This window comes from Euwallacea similis, chromosome 14 (assembly GCF_039881205.1).
Source record: "Euwallacea similis isolate ESF13 chromosome 14, ESF131.1, whole genome shotgun sequence".
Lineage (NCBI taxonomy): Eukaryota > Metazoa > Arthropoda > Insecta > Coleoptera > Curculionidae > Euwallacea > Euwallacea similis.
In genome coordinates, this window is record NC_089622.1 from 4,034,347 (window position 1) to 4,055,967 (window position 21,621).

The 21,621-nt window shown below is 32.5% G+C and overlaps 3 protein-coding genes across 5 annotated transcripts; 1 reads left to right on the forward strand and 2 right to left on the reverse strand.

Moving 5' to 3' along the window:
- Positions 1-23: 23 nt before the first annotated feature.
- Rabex-5 (Rabaptin-5-associated exchange factor for Rab5) lies at positions 24-17,057 on the reverse strand. 3 transcript variants are annotated; one of them, XM_066397269.1, is made up of 9 exons: positions 16,874-17,057; positions 13,735-13,844; positions 6,290-6,502; positions 5,909-6,230; positions 4,533-4,789; positions 3,902-4,059; positions 3,537-3,669; positions 3,370-3,479; positions 24-3,317 (listed from the first exon to the last, which is right to left on the reverse strand). In XM_066397269.1, exons 2-9 carry the CDS (start codon positions 13,829-13,831, stop codon positions 2,550-2,552), a joined length of 2,058 nt encoding a protein of 685 aa, XP_066253366.1. In that variant the 5' UTR covers positions 13,832-13,844; positions 16,874-17,057; the 3' UTR covers positions 24-2,549. The 3 variants fall into 3 exon arrangements, with proteins under 3 accessions (XP_066253366.1, XP_066253365.1, XP_066253367.1); XM_066397268.1 differs by lacking the exon at positions 16,874-17,057 and having other exon boundaries at positions 13,735-14,306; XM_066397270.1 differs by lacking the exons at positions 13,735-13,844; positions 16,874-17,057 and adding an exon at positions 7,918-8,014.
- Positions 10,264-10,933, reverse strand: LOC136413618 (uncharacterized). The gene is made up of 2 exons (XM_066397298.1): positions 10,599-10,933; positions 10,264-10,559 (listed from the first exon to the last, which is right to left on the reverse strand). The coding sequence occupies exons 1-2, from the start codon at positions 10,649-10,651 to the stop codon at positions 10,301-10,303; spliced, it is 312 nt and encodes a 103-aa protein (XP_066253395.1). The 5' UTR covers positions 10,652-10,933; the 3' UTR covers positions 10,264-10,300.
- A 415-nt stretch (positions 17,058-17,472) lies between the features above and the next one.
- On the forward strand, positions 17,473-19,493 carry eIF2Bgamma (eukaryotic translation initiation factor 2B subunit gamma). Its single transcript, XM_066397287.1, has 5 exons — positions 17,473-17,666; positions 18,053-18,391; positions 18,447-18,952; positions 19,004-19,233; positions 19,283-19,493. Exons 1-5 carry the CDS (start codon positions 17,504-17,506, stop codon positions 19,431-19,433), a joined length of 1,389 nt encoding a protein of 462 aa, XP_066253384.1. The 5' UTR covers positions 17,473-17,503; the 3' UTR covers positions 19,434-19,493.
- Positions 19,494-21,621: the final 2,128 nt, after the last annotated feature.

The window sequence follows — 21,621 nt, forward strand, 5'->3', positions numbered from 1 at the left end:
ACATATCTTACTCAAATCAACATTATCATGGAATTGCCTCAATAATAATATCCATATATATATATATATATATGTATATACATATATACACAATCCAATTGCCGTAGTGTGAACATGCGTTAATATGAACAGCTCGACGATATGAAGAAGTGCATTTATAACGTTTCTGTCTCAGTTTTTGCTTGTGTTATAAATTAATTACATTATAATTCATTATAAATACCGAGTAGTTATTATTTGTTATTGTTCGTTTATATTTTTAGAGTTAATTTGCATTTCTAACGATTATAATAAATCGTTGATCGTAAAGGATAGAGGGTTTGTTTATTAATTCGTCTTAACATAAGTGTTAGAAAATTATAGAGGGTTTTTACTTATCCATTCGTTTTAACGTAAGTGTGAAAAAAATAATTGGAAATTTGCAAGTGTGAAAAAAATAATGGAGGGTTGTAGGCGTGGAATGTAGTTTATTAATTCTTTTTAAGATATATACATTCGGGACGAATCCGATGCATTTTTATATTATGTGACATTCGGTTTCCGACGAGACTACGACACGTACTTTTTTTCGTGACTAAAACCTATCTAACACTTAAACATTTTACCAGTGATCGTGTGTAACATTTGTTTATTGTTGCGGGAAGTTCCTTTTTATGTGTCTCGAAATATTGTGTATGTCGTGTGTGTATGTGTAATCGTGTACGTATCAGAAGAAAATATAGTCCTGTAAATACTCAGCACAAGATTGGTAAATTAAAGAAAATATGTTTAAGATTGAGAAAAAAAGACAACATTTTGGAAGAGCATAATAAATAGATGTCTGTCATGACGTTATCCAAAAAGTACGAAGTAACAAAATTGACAATTTGTGGGATAAAAAAAAATTAAAAAAATAATTTATTGATACTATGACTCACACGTTGAAACCATCGAAAAAATATACTTTAAAGAAGTTAGCATTTCTGCTATTGCAGCAAAAGTTGTACGACTGGTTTCTTAAGCAGAAGGAAAAAAAATTAATAGTATCAGGAAATATGTTGAAACAAAAAGCATTGTTGCTCTCCAAAGATTAAAAAATTAATATTTTTACAGCTAGTGATGGTTGGCTGCAGATATTCAAGCAGCGTCGTGGCATAAGATTTTTAAAAATCACAGGGGAAAAATTATCATTCGATCCAGATGTACTATCAAAGAGGACCTAAAACGAGTGATTGAAGAACATGAATTAAATTGTCATCAGATTTACAATGCTGACGAGATAGGATTGTATTGGCAGTTATTACCTGACAAAACGTATGTCGCAATGGCTGAAAAAACAGCTTCTGGTTTAAAAATTTTAAAACGAAGACTGACATTTATGGGGTGTGTAAATGAGAGTAAGAGTTAAAATCACTTGTATTCATTGTGATACATCCTACTTATACCAATATTCCAAAATTATTAATTTGTAGGTGTTTTCTACGTGCTCAGAAGTTGCCACAGAACGCAATTCTCCTTTTGGATAACGCATCTTCTCATCCACCAGGCAATAGAACTGACAACTGAAGACGGAATAATTTTCGTCAAATTCTTGCCGTCTAATATTACTTCTTTATTACAATCAATGGATCAAAATATTTTGGGGCTCATCAAAGTAAACTATAGAAAGAGCTTGCTCAGTTCTATTGTATCATCAGAAAAAGCAATAGTGGTAACTCTCAAGAACATTTCATTAAAAGATGCAATTCTACATTTGCCTGCAGCGTGAGATAAATTAGATGCAGAAGTTATTAAAAAATGCTGGAGAAACATTTTTTCAGGTTTTGATGGAGATAAGGAGAATGAAGATGAAGATAACCTTCTTCAAGGTACCTTACAGCTAAAATTAAGAAATGAAAAAACATTTGTCCCTGATGCCATTAAGGATACAATAAATTTGCTACAAAAAATTGCTCCAGTAAGTGAATGCACAATAAGATTACATATTTTTCAGAGGTTAACAAAATAATGACAAACTGTAATTCTAGGCTGAATACAGTGCTGTAGATGTGGAAGATTGGACTAAAGACAAGGAAGCAGTTATTGGTGTGGAAGATGTTTCGTCAGATGAAAGCGACAATGAAAATGAAAGTGGTCCACGTATTGAAAAAATTTGCCATTCCAATGTCATTAGGACATTAAATATGACCATAGAAGAATGGTCCAATCAAAATTCAGTAAATATGAAATAGTCATTCTTAAAAGGATTCTCAGACAAGCAGTAATGGCAAAAATTTCTCAGAAAAATGTCAAAAAAAAATTACTGATTTCTTTCATCTTTGAAATGTATAATTTGATTTGGTGTTTATTAATAAACTATTACTTATTAAAAAAAAATTATTTAATTACACCCTCTTTTCTATAAACACCCTCGTTGGTATTAACTACCCTAGGTTTTTTATGTTCACACTATCGCAATTGGACTGTATATATATAAATCTCGCACATATGTATATTTTACTTAATAAACACTATTTACGATAGAATTACCTGAATAGTAACAATCACAAAACATGAATTAATCTAAAAACTTACTCAACATTAGACGTCGACGGTTCTGTTTCCAATGAATGAGACTCCCCAGTGTTACAAGGAATACTCGGAATTCTAGAACCTTGCTTAGAAAACCCTGTATACTTCGTCGGATTCAAAGGAGGCGGCAAATTAATAGTAGGAGTTGATTCGATTTGATCCAGCAGCGTTTCTTCCCGTTCTTCCTTAGGTAAATCCTCTAAAAACGGCAACACAAAATCATCCTTCACCTTAGTAGCAACCACATTGGGGATTTGTAATGGCACTGTGGAAGGAATTAGAGGTTCTTGGCTGATCGTACATGAAGTTCCCACAGGACTGAAAGGATCTGGAGTGAAGCTTCGAAGAGGAGAGCTGCGTTTTTCAGGTGTTAAGGCTTCTGCCATGCTATTTTCCCCGCTTATATCGGAAAAATCAATGTCATAGTTGACTTTCGACAATCCGAGAATACTATTATCTTCGGGCGTTAACCCATCTAAACTCAAATTATCGTTAAAAGGGCTTAAAAGCTCCATAGATGGTACTTTTTTCAAGGGATCTAATTCCTCATTTTGATGTAATGGTAAGGAAATGCAGGGCGTTATATCCAAATTAAGCTTGGCTTTATCTTTGTTTTGGCCTGTGCACTGAATGGCCAAAGCTACATTCGCCATTAGCGAGCCAGTGCTTGGTATGTAATCTTGTGATAGGGTAATAGGAGACTTCCGGGGTTTAATTATCAACGGGGTTCTATCGAGCACTGCGGCTACCTCAGACGTGATATGTTCCTGTTTTTAGATATTATATATTGCTGTTGATTTAGAAGAAAAACGTAGATACCTTTAATTTTTCCATATCTTCCATTAACTTCTTTTTGTCATTTTGAATTGCAATATTGCGTTCCTTGAGGGTTTTTAACACAGCCAAATGCTCGCAAAGTTGGTGCATCCCTGGAAGTTCAGTGTAATTTTATTATTATAATACACGACACATAATTAAATTTATACCTTCACAAGCAACTAACGCCGAATCCCAAGCACTAACAGAGGTCATTTTCCCGGTCATATAAGCGTCAAACTCCTGCTCTGCCATATTCAGAGATTCAGCGGTTAAGTTTTCTATAAAAGATACCGCACAACACTGAAAGGAAAGTTAACGTTAAAATCAGATACTTCCTTAAAAATGCGCGATTTATTTTTAGGACTACGGTTGTTAATTAAAAGGTTATATGGATGCATAGTTGGACGTAAAAGGACGACACGCAGAAGAAAATTAATTATTTACTGTCGAATTCAGCTCTATTAATATATTTATCGAGTAATTAGTAAAAAAACGATATACAATGTGTGTTATAAACCACAGTTCAACTTACTAAATTTGTGAAATAATAGCCGGCTTCTCCTTGCATTAATCTAGATTCTTTGCAGAATCGAGTCACGTAAAGGATGTTACTTTTGAGTCTCGCCGGATTGGCTTTTAAAACGACGAAAATTAGGGCGGGAAGAAATTCGTCAGCACTTACTGGCCCGCCTAAAATGGAAGAAAAATATGTTCCAGAAATATTAATATATTTTTTTAATGCATTAATGAAACCGACAAATTCCCATCTCCTATCATCATATTTTGCTAAAACACTGCGTCATAAACCATTGTTAAATATTTATGCAAAACGAGACATCACTTTTCCTTGACAAAAAACCCTGAAACCGAATTACTGCCCACTTAAAATCTGGAATTTGTCCCGGATTAAAAACTGCCTAGCATAATGGCAAATTAATAAAAGAACAAACAACAATATAACCTACATTTCGCCAATATTATGTAAGTCAAATAAAAATCTGTTTGTCATAATAAGATAAACATTGTTTTAATATTTTTATTGTGCATTCGGAGTTTTATCTAGATACTAGAATAAAAACTATAACAAATTTAAAATTTAATTAAGACTTAGAGGCATATGAATTGAGCAAAACAAATTCCATCTTAAAAAATGGCAACTTTACCTTGACAATGCTGTAGAACCTCCACTACACTTCTACAACACTTTACGACGCATTGCAGTTTCTCTTGAGGAGCTTTGACCGAATCCATGCCCAACAAATCAGTAATTGCAGTGTAAACCAAATCTCGTACTTCCAGGCTGGTTTCGCTGATACAGCAATCTAAATGATGGGCATTAACCCAGTTCAGGTTTCTTATGCGGTCTTGGATCGAAAGATCTTTTTCTTCGTCGTTGGTGAAGGAGGGGCAGAAAAGTATGCTATAAGAAATATTATTTTGAGGTAAGTTTCAGAACTTGCACAGTGAAATTTTTTGTTAGAAGGAAAAATCCTAGAGATGTGGTATAGTATCCCCAGGGATCTATTCTGGAAATCCTACATGAGCAATAAAACCAAAATAACGCATTTTGACGAATTCTTAATGTCTACTGCAGGGTAACTACTATACAAATGCTACATTTTGACATAACATCAATATACAGGGCCTTTTTGCAAATTTTCATTTTGACAGGGCCAATGTATCTGAGCTAAAGTAGAAAATAGAGTAAACATTCAAGTGGTGATATTTTAGAGATTTTAAATTATAATTCAGTAGCATGCTCGAAAAATTCCTATCGATAACGGTTGATCGTTTTGATATAAGTTATGCTTTTTCAATAGGACACCCTGTATATTAATGGTTCATGTGATATGTCTGTTATTTGTCTCTTCTAATTCTGTAATACGCGTAATTTACAGGACTGGATTGTAAAACAAATAAGTAAATAAACTATTGAAATAAGCAGGCATATTATTTATTACCTAAAAATGCGTTTTCTTCATCACCTTGTACTATGGCAAATAGCACCCGAAAACAAAAGGATAAAAGCAATCAACTTAAGGTTACTCCGAAACGTACTCATTACCTTTGTTTTTAATTCTAAATGCGGATATGAATCTGATTAAACAGTGCTAATAATGCAAATGTATAACTAAAAGTTTACTTCTTTGAAAACTAGACATTTTAAATTAAAACAGAAATTACAAAATAACGAATTAAGTGTTTACTTTTTGTCACGTAAATATGATTTTTTATTGTTCTTTATGTTCTTCTAAATATCAATTTTAACACATATTTAAGATGAAAACCTGTAGCTTATTTAAATTTGACAAAACCAGGTTTGCAAAACATTTGTAAATTTTCATGATTCTCATCCTTAAGACAATGAACGAGATAAGTTTTAGATAACCCCCACAAAAACATCACTTATCGTTAAAAAGCAGCACGTGAAATTTTGAAAAGATACCCACCATTTTTAGATAAAACTCAATCAGTTAAGGTCGACGTGTGGGTAACGACACCATTAGTCAATAACATCTCCATTCGCAAATTAACTTACCTGTACAGGGTGACCATGCTGTACTTTTCAAAGAAATCCTCCAGGTCTCCCTTAATGTCAGTATTTAACTCCTGATAAACTCTGCTCTCATTTATTCTACTATTGTAAAAGTTGTAAATCTTCTGAGCCACTTCTGCTAGCTCGTCAATGGGCTTTGAATCCATCCCGATCACTTTATAAATAAAATGCTGAATGCATTTTAAAAAGTCTTTCCGGACATCGTCTCCCAAGTGACAGTACTTGGACAGGAATTCCGTCATCAATTTGTTTGCATCGGGGTTGTTTTGTCTGATATTTGCATATTTTTCGGGTTTACTAATGTCTTGGAAAAGCAATAAACCTATAACTATTTTTGAAATATTTTGGGCTTCTATTACCTACCTTTTACATTAGACGATTTTCTGAATACAGGCAGACTTTTAAGATATTTGGTCTTCTTGTCGGTTTGCTGCTTTTTCTTTTCCTCAAACTTTGAGAACCCGGGAGATTTCGTGCTCTCTCCGTGATGGTGAGATGAAGAATGAGGGTGAGAATGACGCGCTTTTTTTTGCCTTTCCAATTCCATTTGGTTTCGATAGCATTGTGAACAGTATCCTGTAAGATGATACAAATCTAATATGAGAATTTGCAAATTAATACCAACACTCAAAATAATCAGCAGTAAGTTCCCATAGAATATTTTAGAGCAATTTATCAGAAGTTACTGCTTCAACAAATAAATAAAATAATAATTAAACTAAAAACCCAAAACAAGAACAAACTTGAACGCCGACAAACAAGGAATGTTTTATAAAGTATAACGATTTTATCACACACTAGATTTATCACAATTTCAGAACACTTTAAAATTAACATACTAAAATTCTCGTATCTCTATTTTCGATTGATTGAAGATAATAAAAGAGATGATTATTTAATATTAGACAATTGTATTGGTACACTGTTGAACAAAATTTGGATTAATAAAAAAAAATTGACAAGTTAATACAATATTATTGGGATTTCTGAATTTTAAAGAAAAATATTGGCATAAACGGTTGCAAAAATAGGTCTTTGTTTCTATAAACTCACGATTAAATCTGGAACAATCTATTGTTTCAATAGTTTATACCAAAATAGGAATTTAAATTATCAAAAGACAAATTGTGTTTATATTCATTTTTTCAATGCAACCTTTCGTTTCTTCTTGAAGAAGATATTTCATTCAAAACTCCAGGCTGTCTGGGTTTCTACCAGCACTTTCACTTCGTTAATATATTCATTGCTGCATTTAATATGATTTCTTTGAATATTTGGTTCCTTAAATAATAAAGCAAATATGTCGAAATTTCTAGATTTTGTTAATTGGCAGGATGACAAGAATAAGTTTTGACAAAAAAAAATTAAATTAATATTCTTAGAGAAACTCAGTCATTTCTGATAAATAAACTGGATGCTGCAATCTCATAAACAGTTGCATTATACAATTTAATAATTTAAAATTAGATCAATTACATAATACAGAAATGATTAAAAAACACACCACAAGTTACAAAATTGAAATGCAAAACTGTTGCTTTAAAAATGTAATTACCATTTATGGACTTTTGATTTCAGGTATGTAAGGAACTGAGTTGAAAAGGAAAATTTCGGCTATTTAAGATGTTAGGATACAGAGATGCAGCGTATTCACTTTTCGTTGTAAATGTGGACTATTTCATTTATAATAATTAAAGTTATCGCCATATTAGTTCAGTAAGTATGTGCTCTATTGCTTTAGAAGACAGATAATCTGATCAGTATCGATGTCATGATCGACAAGAACAATGCTCGGAAAACGTATTGATTTTTTAAGCACTGCGTAAATGTCATTTTTCAACTTTTTATGTATAAAGCAGGCTGAGTCAAGAAGGAAAACCAGTCGACGTCAGTAATTCGCATTCCTTAAACAATCCCCGATTTAAACACATGGCGAATTGCCCGATTCTGTAACACAAATATATAGGCAAATATATGGGTAGAATAATTACCTCAGAAACAAATTTCATTACGCAGATGTGTCCAATTAAGCCTAAAACAAGCACATTTTGCTACCGACACGTCAAGCTGAATGCTTAGAATACGCAGTGCACAGCAGCTAGAAGCTAATTTGGGTCTAAGAAAGCTAACGTGACCATCAAACCTTAGTTTGTTATTTATATAGAGCCCCGAATTCAACTATTCAACTATGGCATTATACAGTAGTGGTCAAAATTATAGCAACTTTTTAGAATTTCAAATAATTTAGACTTAACGGCCTAAATTCAAAATAGGTTTTGAAAATATGATTCTACAATGACTGTTGGTGATACAAGTATATAACAATAAAACAATAATAATTTGTATACAAAAATTAAAAAATATATTCATTGCGACCTGGACAAAAATATAGCAACTTTTCCAAAATAATTATAAAGAGTAATAAAACTTCAACACATTACAAAAGAATTGTTCAATAATTAATATTTTGTATAATACCTTCGCTGCTGAATAACTTCTGTACATCTTCGTGGCATTGAATTTATTAAATTGTTGATGTAATTGTTATCAATACTCTTCCAGGCTTCTTGAAGTGCCTGAAATAAATCCTGTAAACTGGAATATGTATTATTCCGAATTTTATTATCCACATATTCCCACAAAGGCCGTGTAAGGTTAAGGGGTCAATTCGGCCCCCACATATCAGCGTTTGTGTATTCTTGCATTTTGATTCAAAGTTTCACTTTAATTTTGCTACTAACAGCCACCGAAAAACAAAAACGTACAATAACTGTCATTATTTCTTTTCCACGGCCAACTACGCAAATAATAAAAATTTACCAGAATGAATATCTACTATTAATTTCACATAAACTTAATTATTTCGAAAAAGGTTTGAAATAGGTATAGGTAACCCTAATACAGTTCAATGGAGAATTACATTTTCTACTTGGTACTGCTTAAAGTTATAGGGTGTCCCATTAAAAAAAAACTGACTTTTGCAACTTCAAAAATGTAAACGTCAGGAGCTGAATTTTGTACACCCTGTAAAATACTAAGCCATGTAAATAATGAAAGAGTGAACCTAAGACTATGTATTGGCATTCTGAAAAATATGGATATTATGTCTTTAATAGCTACAGAGATATGCAATTTTAAAATTGCTCATTACAGAGGCATGTTTTTAATTCAAGGTCAAATATCTCAAAAACGGTAAGAACTAAGTATAGAACATTATACAGATAATGTACCTAAAATATTATATAGAATCTAAAAATAAAATAATATACTGGGGGTTCCACTTGAAATAAACAAGTTACAGCTATTTCCGGTTAAACCGGAAGTGACAGCAAGTTGAAAATATTAAAAAAAAATAGTATATGTCGAACTTAACTTAACTCCAAATTTTCAAATTCGTATCACTTTCAGATCCTAGTAAATTTCTAATGAACGGATTGGGTGAATAACCCTGTATACCTATACTTTGAATCGCTATATCTCAAATACTGAATTTTGTACAAATCTGATTCAACGTGGGTAGATACTTCGAGAGGCCCTCTACACAGTGTGCAAAAATGGTTAGTATACCAAAGTGCGAACTCCTCTAAAATCACCTAAGTTTTTTTTTTTGAGATTTCGACCCTTTGGCATTAACCGATAAATCTATAAGTATATGAAAATAAGAAGGTGGTTACTGAAGGACGCACCATTTTGCCCCACGCTGTACGATGAATAGTTCCCGAGATATGGCGTTTTAAAGTTTTCACCCTCAACCCCGTCCTACCCTTGAATGGTGAGACTTAGGAAGTTGAAATTTTATGTGGTAAGTCCTTTGAGTGATAGGGACAATTGGTAAAAATTTCAGATCAATCGCCCGTGAGGGTCGAATTGACCCTATAACCTCACACGGCCTTTTCTATGGGATTGAGATCGGGAGATTGCGATGGCCAAGCAAGAACTTCTATCCTTTCCTCTTTAAACCATTCTGAAACAAGTTTCGATTTATGTTTGAGGTCATTATCTTGTTGGAAAATGCTTCTTAGTGGCATGGTTTCTTCAAGATATAGTTGTAAATGATTCCTGAGGATATCTCGGTACATGAACCGATCCATGCGACCTTCTATTTTGTGAAGCGGACCCATACCAAAACCAGAGAAATAACCCCAAACCATAATCGAACCTCCGCCATGTTTTACGGTTGGTAAATAAACTTTTTTTGCAACCTTGCGCCTTTGGGTCGTCTAACGTATGATGGGCCATCACTTACAATAAGTTAAATTTGGACTCATCGCTGAAAACTACCAATTTCCACTGTTCAAATGTCTATTGGTAATTCTGCGCACACTGAAGTCGGGTTTTCACGTTCTTCTTAGACAGCAATGGTTTTTTCGCTGGTCACCTACCAAATAATCCATTTTCCACTAATCTTCTTCTTATGGTCTTGGAACTGATATGACCTAGGCCCGTTTCCTCTAAATGTGATTTTATATGAGTGGATGATAGAAATGGATTTTTTTGACACATTCTAATTATCCATTTATCAGTTCTTTTTGTAGTTTTCCTTGTGCGTCCTGAATTTTTTACAGCTGCTTCACTTCCTGTTTGTCTGAATTTGTAAATAATTCGAGATACAATTGACTTATGCACACCCAAACTCTTTACAATTTCGCTTTGCCGTTCGCCACTTTTATACCGCTCAATGATAATTTTCCTGATCTCTAATGAGATTGTTTTACCTCGACCCATAATGAAAATCGTCGATTTAATTTAGAATATAAAACGTCTTTAAGCACACAAGTCTGTAAATGAAGTGAAATTTTCAAATTCCAAAAGTTGCTATATTTTTGTCCGGTATTGAAAAAATATGTTTTGATAGTTTCTTATAGGAATTGTTGATATTTTAGTTGGATGCATTTTAAACATCAACGGTTGTGGAAGATAAATAATATAAAAACGTATATTGAGTTTAGCCGAATAGATACATTTTATTTAAAATTTTTAAAAGTTGCTATAATTATGACCACTACTGTATATCATATCAATCTCAAAACCATTGTTAAAACACTTAAAAGTTCCTACTTACAATCGTGGTAACGTAAATAGCACACTATTTATTTTTACAATAAAATACCTAAATGTTAATGTTAAATAAAAAATTAAATTTCATTTCATTGATTTGTTATCATAGAATGCATTTTCGGTTCAAAGCAAAAAATTATTATAGTTCTATACTTATATTTTGGTAGATTTTTAGTAGTTTAGTACTGGCCATACAAATAGCACATCTAAACATTTTATGTTTAATTATTTTTTCCATGAAATAATTTTATTAAAAGTAAGTTAAGTTCAATTCTATAATACTTAATGACTACTAATATATGATTTTTTTTTAAACAATGGGTAGGAACAAACATTGTGGTCCAGAAAAAAGAATTTTAATAGTTAGACTACAAGAAGAAGGAAAGTCTATAACAGAGATTTCCAAGGTATTGTGTTGTTCACGTAAAATGGTGCACAATGCTTTAAGGCTATACAAAAACACCAACAATTTTAAAAATAACGAACGGGTTTCCAGACCGCAAAAAACACAACGAGAAGTTGCGCTAATTGTATGAATCCTAAAGCCAAATCTTTTTTAACTTCTGTAGAAATTATGCTCCAAATTCTTACTGATTACCAAGTAAATACATACATACGCCCGAATAGTAAGAAGAATTTTACGATATCACAACTTTCGTGGATGCATTGTCAGGAAAAAGCTACACGTATTCAACCAAAATAAGAAGCGCTTAAATTTCACAAAAATCACTTAAGTAAACTCCTTCAAATTTTGGCGCCGGACTCTGTGGACCGATGAATCGAAATTCAACAGATTCGGAAATGATAAGAAAATGTACGTTCGGCGTCCACCAGACTGTAGTGCCAATCCTCACTATACCATTGAAACGATCAAACACGGCGGAAGATCACTAATGGTATGAGATGCTATTTCCTGGTCTGGCGTTGGGCCATTTTATTGAATTGAGAGTATTATGGACTAATTCAAATATAAAGCTATCTTGACCAACATAATGGAGCCATATGCTTTCGAATCTATGCCGGTTAATTATATATTTATGCAAGACAATGACCTCAAACATACTTCGCGATTTGTTAAACGGTGGATAGAAGAAAATTTTATGGAAATTTTAGAGAGGCTTCCTCAAAGTCCTGATCTGAACTCTATCGAAAATGTATGGAAATGAGTAAAAAGGAAAATTAAAGATACAAATCCTTTCAATGAGGACGAATTATGGGAAATATCAGGAACATTTAGAATTCGATTTCCACCGACTATATCAACAAATTAGTGGAGTCAATCCCATACCGATTAAATACTGTGATAAAAAATAAGAGCTATCCCATTAAACATTGAAGATTCTAGGTGTATTTACCTATTTATTTTCTATTTTTGACGAGTGTGCTATTTAGTTGGCTAGCCATTTTTAATTTTCTTTTTTTTTTCGAGAAAGGACTGTTCTTTTTTAAATTTTTTTCCTAACAAAGTTTTTCAATTTCATTAAATTTTGTGCAACCATTACTTTTAAATAGAAATGTCATAAATGACTTAAAGTTTCAAAAAACCAAATGTGCTTTTTATATGACCACAACTGTATGTCCAAGTCGGTCAAGTCAATCAAAAACAGAAGGAATAGTAAAGATCCAAGAGCTGAACCCTGAGGAACGCTTCTGATCGTCTCCTCACCTTGTATGTCCTATTCATCACATATGAAAAAATTGTCAAAATCCAAAAGTCGCCTGTTCACGTTTCTGAAGTTTCTGAATGGTCTTTTTAGTTTAATCCATGTAACCCCCTTATGAACTCGTAAAATAACAGCCTTCCTTAACAAGGTCGAAAAGCCACCTGTCACACATGGGTCATTTTGAAGTCGGTAAGAATGTCCCACTCCTACCGAAGAAGATATAAAGAGACTCCCGTCTACATTTCGTCCCAGTCAGAATTTTTATTTTTTATTATGGAGCCTTCTCTGTACATATTTATACTGTGATAGGTCCATACCTCTAATAGGATATATCAAATTATAAACCTATTTTTTGCCACAAAAAGAATGTTTTACAATTTTCAATTTTCCCAAAAAGCGCCAAAATATTTCTATCGCGATTTTTATTATTAAGGTCTACTAATTTTTTTTTTTGAAACATAATTATACCGAAAAAACATTGCATTAAACGTACAGACAAGAGCCTACGTTAAAAAATCTTTAAAAAACTTGTACGCATTAAAAGCTTTGCAAAGAACAATGAGAGTCTGTAAAATTTTATTTGATTTTTTTGTCCTTCTAATCCTAAGTCAACTAAAATTTGAATAGACTTAGGCCTACTTGCATAATAGCTAACAAAGTCGTAATAATTTATACATTTTTCAATCTCCAAGTGCAATTGTTTATCTTAAATTATTTACTTATATTCGGTAGGGTCCAAGGCCGATTGATCATGGCACATCACAGTAGAGGCACAGCATTGTTTTTTCTTGAACACGATTATGAAAATCATAGATCACCCATAAAAATAGAGAACATCATCCAGATGTTGGTTAAATCGAGAGGGTAATCATAAATCAATATTTCAACAGAGGTCAAGTTTGCATCAATTATGCGAAAAGCAAATCTCGAGTCTGAGATTATTTTTCGTTACAAAGAATATTTTATTAATCAAACGGGTAAAAATTTAGACACATGTATGATTTCAAAACAGCTAGGAAGTTTTTTATTGTTATTAAGCATAAAATTTTCTGGGAAAAAAATGTACTCGAACTACCTAAAACTTACCATTCCAATCAGCATTTCCAAAAAACCCACAGCCAGTCTTGCATTTCAAGTCCGCCTGATTGATTCTCAATGAGGGCTGCTTAGTGGCGTACATCATGTACTTGTAAGATCTCTGCAACGGAATTATCAGCATTTTAACTCACTCTCTAAAGCTACTTAGAAACAAAGTTTTAGGTCCGTTGGCCTATTAATAACTTTTTCACATTTTTTTAAACCGAACTAAGAGAAAGTTCACTAACGCAAAACAAAAGTTACCACGGAGGCACAAAAATTGGATCGTGGGCGCACAAATTTAGTTCTTTCATCAGCAAATGCACAATAGGGAATTGAGGATATTTGAGCACTGCTTCTGATTCTACGGCCTTTAAGACATTATTGGCCAAAGAACAGACTTCACATTCACCGACATCGGCCATTTGTAGTTGGCGAAAACTGAATCTGATATGACCAACAGATTGACTCTGTTTTTATACCGGCACTAAATTGATGTTTATAATAACCTTGCATGCACTTGTAAATTTGAATACACAACTAAATCAGACGCTATAAATTTGTACCTAAACTCAAATAAATTCAAGTTCGCCGCTTCGAATTTTGACTGATGCTTTTAATAGTTGTGAGCCCGCTTTTATCTGTTCAAATAAGGAATTTTGAATATACGGTGAATCGTGAATATCTCTAGGGGTTGCCGGTCGAGTGTTGATAAGAATGACTTATCAGATTGATATTTGAGAGGAATTCATTAACAGTATGTCTTTCTTGGTGTTTAAAGTTCCTTATATATGGTTTTCCTATCTATACCTAATAATTTAAATAGGCAATTCTATTTAGGGCTGGTATGAAGATAGTGGAATTTAGGTTCTCACCAAATAATAATTAAATATATGTATCACCTGTTCAAATAAATCATCAAAACAATAATTAAGTTCAAGACTTTGATGTTGGTATCTTTTGTAAATAAGTAGACTACACTATTTAGGCAATTCGTCCTTATCACTGGTAAATAGTTATAAAGAAATTGTTTCATATTATAATTATTTCAATATCTTTTGTCCAATTAGGTAAACTTGATATTTCGCGTGGCATGATAAAAATCGTCTGGGTTGTTTTTTGCCAAGATAAAATTGCTATTTAATTATGTGTGGGAAATTGATTGATAATACTCTAGATTTATCTAAATGTATATTGTGTAACTAGTGGGAAAAGAAACGTGTCCTCTGTTGACAAGGCAAACTGATAGCCAAGATGAAGCCATTAGTTTTGCGTTAAACACCAAATTATAATAATGTTTGTGCGCACCTATGATTCTTCATTCGCCATTTACTGAAATAAAAAACACTACCTCCGTTAATTAATCTCCTTATGGTTTTTTTATCTACTTAAAAATTGCAGGATTTTTAGCTTTTACTTTTTAGGCGCTCTACCCAGTTACTTATAATACGCTTTGTAAGTTTGAACGATTCAGTATACTTATTTCAATGCGAAATTAGCAAACATTGCACAAATATACAGAGTATTTGAGAATTGTAATAACAAAAGTCTAGGGAAGATTCCTTTGACCAAAATAAGAAAAAAAGTTCGTGTAGACATAGGTCCGCAAGTACTTTATTTTCGAGATACAGGATATTAAGTTTAAAAAAAGTTTTTTTATTTATCGCTTAGAAACATATTTACCTATTTGAATAAAATTTTTACTGTTTATTAAAACAATTATTATATACGTGCTGGACCAGTTAGAATTGATCCAGAGTATCCAGGAGCGTATTCAGCAGGCAAGTTGGTTGTTTTTTACAGGAAGACCTATCACACTGTACTTTTTGCGGTTTTTATGTGTTATTCAGATAATCTCTTTAAAAATTGTACATTTTTGTCCCTTGGCATTTTTTCGTATCTTGCTTAGTTTTTGAGGAAAAATTACATTGTCATACCTCGACACATCCCTGAACTAAAAAAAAATAATTTTTAGAAATTCATCAGAATTTTTTAAAATTAATTAATGATAACATTATTACAACAAATGCTTAAATTGAGCACATCCTGCTTCAATACACTGTCTCATCGTACTTTTTTTTTTAAAACTTAATATCCTGTATCTCGAAAACAAAGCACTTACAGACCTATGTCCACACGAACTTTTTTTCTTATTTTGGTCAGAGGAATCTCCTTTAGGCTTTTGTCACCCCAACTTTGAAAGACCCTGCATCAGACATTTGTTAAATTTGTAAAATCATTAATTTATAAAATTTGATTCCTATCTCTGTTTTTATACAGGGGAAAAAACTATCTGCTTTAAATTTCGCAATTATTTTATATATGGCCCATATATTTCATCCTTGAGCAAGCTAAAATATAGTAGAAACATTGGCATGTTATACTGGAAGCTGGTGTTTCATTGTTCTCAATATCAACCTGGTACCCTGCTTTATATACAATACAAGAAGTTCAAATAGTTTTTAAGTAAGGAAAATGAGAAAAAACTGTGGGGTGTGATGCGAGACATCATTCATTATCCTATTTATCCCATATATGTCAGGCTTTTGATCAGTAGATAAATATCTATATCAGTCAATTAGGTAGGGTTTTTGCGAAAATTGCCAAAAATGTTTTGCTCTGTGCTTGAGATATTACTTTCCATGGATTGCATCTAGCTTTTCAGTGTGTTTAGGGATACTGAAAAATGCCATATAGGTTGATTTTTTGGATTGAGAACTGAATTGATAGACCTTGAGAAAAACACAAAATCATTTCACATCACCAATAGCTGGTATGCATAGAGACTAGAAATGGCCCAACACTTGCTTATCCTGCTTATCACACAACTAAAAGAGTTCCCTATTACAGAACCATAAACTATTTCAAATTGGTACCCAGTGAGTGCTTGTGACTATGTGACAATTTTGGTATTAAAGTGAGGTGTAGCTACTCATTTTTTGAAAAGTAACTACTCTATAAGAGTGTTGTCGACAAGTGTGTAAATTATAGGGTGCCTGAGTAGTTCACAGAGGTTAGAGTTTGTTTTAGCAATCAAATCAAGCTTGTTGGTAGGACAACCCCTTAAATAGTTCCTCCATGCATTTGGTGACTCAAAATTGTAGAAATCAAGCAACAGACAGATTTTAAAATTCTTTTGATAGGTTACCTTTTTGCAGATTTTGTCCAGTCCTAATTATCAAAATTAAAACTACTGCTCCTGCTGCAATTTTAAGTGAACTTATAGCATTAATTGCTTTTAGTATTTTTCACAATATTAACTATTTGTGAGCGAATTTTAAATTGAAGAAATAAATTACAATTAAAACTTAATTATTTATTAAATGCATTTATTTTTTTATTTCTCTTACCAGTTGTCAGATTCAGATTCACCTATAACAAATGAAAAACAAAATATTCATGTAATTAATGTAGACTATTTTACGTACTAATAGAGGAAAAACTAAATTTAATTAACGCAAATTATGAAACTATGGGTATTAGTGAGTTCTAGTTGCACATAGCCAACGATTTTTGATATTTATTAAATTATTATCTACTAATTTGGTATTTTTTGATATAAAAATTTTCCCATTTATTACAAAACAATACTCTAAAATGATTCACAGTGCCCTCTGAGTGTCTATTATAAAATCGTTACAATCTCTAACCTCACTGTTATTTGTTTACATTTTTTCTTCATTTTTACAAAACGCAACATATTTTATAGTTTCTTAATAAAATATTGCTAAAATAACACTTTTTATCGCTCCTATTTACGTGAAACTATTTCGCAAGAATGATAATTCCGGAAGAGTTTCAAGCTGTTGTTTTAGCTGCTGGCAAGGGATCTCGAATGCTAGAAATCACATCTGGACAACAACCGAAATGTCTGCTGCCTGTGGGCCCTAAACCTTTAATTTGGTATACTCTTAACAAACTGGCAGCCTCTGGATTTACTGGTAAGAAGAAATTTTTGACACTTCAACAACACAGGATGCTAGAAATTTGCTGGAATGCATGAGTATCTTGTAAACAATAAGAAATAGAGCATCTTTTAAATTAAGGCAACATGAACAATTTAATGTTCATTCGAAATCGGCTTTAAGATTGAAAAACTCTTCTTCTGAAGTTATGTGTGTAAAACGATAACTGCAATATAATTAGGATGTTGTTATTTATAGGGACTAAAAATATGTTGCAAAATTTTTCTTAACATGCAAGATGGAAATATTACAGAAGAAACAAATTGCTTCCTTATGGGTGACATGCATTGTACTCTCTGGATACAACCTAAAACCATTAATTAAATCCTATTTGAAAACTCATCCATATTAACCAATTTCAGAAGTAATCCTGATTGTATTAGAAAACCAAAAGGCAGAAATACAAAACGCCATAGATAAAGCAACTGAGACAGACTCTTTAGATATTACAATTGATTATGTATCCATCTTAGAAGACAAAGAGGATTTAGGTACAGCTGAAAGCCTGAGAATGAAAGAGGTGCATGAGAAACTCAAGTCTGATGTTTTGGTAGTTTCTTGTGATCTCATAACTGATGTCAATCTTACTGGTATATTAAACACCTTTAGAAAGCATAGTGCATCTGTTGTTTCTTTAATGTTTCCTACGACATCAGGAGATACTGTTGTGGCTCCTGGGCCTAAATCTAAACATAAGCCTGGTAGGTTTAAGCCAAGTTGAAGCAGATGTAAGAATAATTTTGTTTTGCTTCTTAGAGAAAGATTTAGTTGGAGTAGATGAACAAACCAGCAGACTAGTTTTCTTAGCCTCAGCAAGTGACTTTGAGTCAAATGTCTCATTACCAATGAGCCTCTTCAGAAAACACACCAATATAAAAATGTATAGTTCCCTAATAGATTCTCATGTTTACGTACTTAAAAACTGGGTAATTCAATATCTTAAAAGTCAAGATAACTTTACCTCAATTAAAGGGGAGCTCATACCATATATTGTAAAAAAACAACTGTCAAAACCTCCAAAATACGCTCAAACGGATATTTCAGTCGTGAATACAAACGATAAGAATGACATATTTAGTTTTGCAAAAGAGGATAATCTTGAGCTGCTTATTAGAGATACTTCTGCATATAATGACCATATAGGAGATTTAAAATCTACATATAACAGCGACCTTATTAGATGTTATATATGCATTGCTCCTAAAGGGTCTATAGGGGTACGAGTTAATACTTTACAGTCTTATTGGGCTATAAATGGAAAGGTAAGTATGATAAGGGGGCAAAAGATTATTTCAAACACGACTAAATTTTAGATTCATGACTTTTGGAGCAAAATTTCGGGAGATAAAGAAATAGTTAAAAAGAACCCTAAAGCTACCATTCTATCGAACCAGATAGATGACAAATGTATTATATGGGAAGGGGCTAAACTAAGTGAAAAGACATCTTTTAAAAATGCGATTATTGGTACTAATTCCATGGTAAACAGCTTTAGTAGAGTATTTAACAGCATTGTAATGAACAATGTGGTTATCAAGGAAAAGTAAGTTATGTCTTTTGTGTTTTTTTGAAGTTTTTAATTGTAATTTTAGTGTGGCATTAGAAAATTGCATCGTGTGCGACAGTGCAATAATTGAAAGCGGAAGCAAACTCAAAAATTGCATTATCGGCAACCGTCATTTGGTTCCTGAGAAATCTGAGCACACAAATGAGCTGCTCACTGAAGCTATGATGCACTTTTAGGTCAATTAAATGAAAATAATTGTTAAAAATATAAAATATATTTTAAAAATTTAGTAAACATATGTTTAAAGTTGGATTTATAGATTCGCATAGCACAACACGGAATATGTGGGCTAATATATAGATGCCTAAGATTAGCATAACATAAGGCATATCTCTTGTGTTGTTCCACGTTGTTCACCTTGTATCAAGCCAGTCAAAATGCAATATATAAATTCAGTTTCATTAGTCATTCATATGCTTATGTTATGCTTGTGTTGTGTTATATTGTGCAAAACTATAATTCCGACTTAACATTTGGTGTATTAATTGACACTACATACTCCGCCCTATTCCGATTCCCTAATCTTCTAGCTATTAACGAATTATTTGATCTTGTAATATGCATGGAAAACCAAAATATACTCAGGAATCTTTTACAAGATAACCATATTGGTCTAGGTAACAAGTGCGGATATGAGACTTCCCGATAAAAACAAATGGCCAATTCATGGAGGATACGAATTCAATTATTTTAGTCATTATAACCCATGATCCTTCGAAGCAAAGACCAGCTACAATGAAGGTCTGAATTTGGATGTTTGCGAGGGAAGCGGAAATTTCTCGATAAGATTTCTAAATTTCCACTATGGTTATTATTCTCGTGTCAAGAACCCTTTCTGTTTTTTTTTACTATTATTATTTGGGAATTAACAACTCTAAAAGTTCACTCATAGAAATTTCACATGCAATTTAATTTAATTTGAGACCATATCTCGTACACTGAGACATAAGGATACTTTAAGTGAGTGAGGATTAAGTTTCAGATGGGAATTCAGAGACAATCTTACATGTATATAACGTCCAGTCATACTCAACTCATATCGTAATATGTACACACTTTGAGACATATGTCACAGAGAGAGGCTCATAAATATTTCTTATAAACCAATTTGAGTTTAAGGTAGGAATTCAGAAACAATCTTAAACATGTTACCATATCGTCTCCATGTCCACTTCTTCTAGCTTTAACGCCAAATTTGACTTCATCAGGGACTATTTATGACCCCCGCTGCATGAGATATGTTTTTCCTTCCTGTTAATCCCTAAGTTTTAATCAATTTCAGGAATAAACAGAAATTGGGAAAATCATACATTTTTTTAACAATGATAAATGCAAATAACAAATAACCCGCCACCTATCGAACATCTGTAGAATTATTCCAGTGAAAAAACGCCGTCTTCCGGACTCTGCCTGAAACTAACGTTCTTAGGAGGGTTTTTAAGCGGGCGAGTTTGAACAGGTGTTTTAACTAAGTTTTTATGATAACTTGATTTCGAATTTATAATAAGAATAATAATACTCCATTGATAATTAGCACAATATTATGATAAAGTTTCGGAAACGTGCGGAATAGTAGCTTCCCAGTGAATTTATACAGGTTGTTTCAGGTTTTAATCGAGAAAATTTAACAGACGATAGAATTCGGAAAAATTATGAGAAAAGTTCATATGAACTTGTATGTTTTAAAGCTTCGTTACCAAATGCAGGATGTCAAAAAACTTTTATTTCACAGCTCTCTAAGTTTTTAAGATATCAATTCGAAATTTTGCAGGGAAAATTTTTAGATTTAGAATTAACACGATTTTATTTGACAAGTCGCTGTGGAAATCTACAGGATGTTCCTTTTTCAGGAGTCAAGCTTCATTTTACTATTCTAAATTTTTTTGTGGGAAAACATAGGTCACTGATTTTCAGTGACCTATGTTTTAAATTCCTTGTTCAATTTAGAAACTTTTTTGTTCTTTGGATTTTTTCATATCTGTCACCGTTTTCCCGCCATTTGCAAATGTACCACTAATTAGCTATAAAGAATTTTGGTTAGCGCGGTCATTATGTACAATAATTTCAGAAATTTTCATAGCTATTTGTCAAATCAAGTCATGTGAATTCTAAATAGTAGTGTACCTACAAAATTTCAAATTGATATCTCAAAAACTTAAGCAGCATGAAAATAAATGTTTTTTTAAATCTGTACCGAAACACCCTGTATTTCTGTAACGAAGTTTTAAAACATACAAGTTCATATGAACTTTTATCATAATTTTTCCAAGTTCTATCGTCTTAAATTTTCCCGATTAAAACCTGAAACACCCTGTATAAACAAATGTCTCAGTTTCCTCTCTTGAAATTCGGTTGACATCCTTG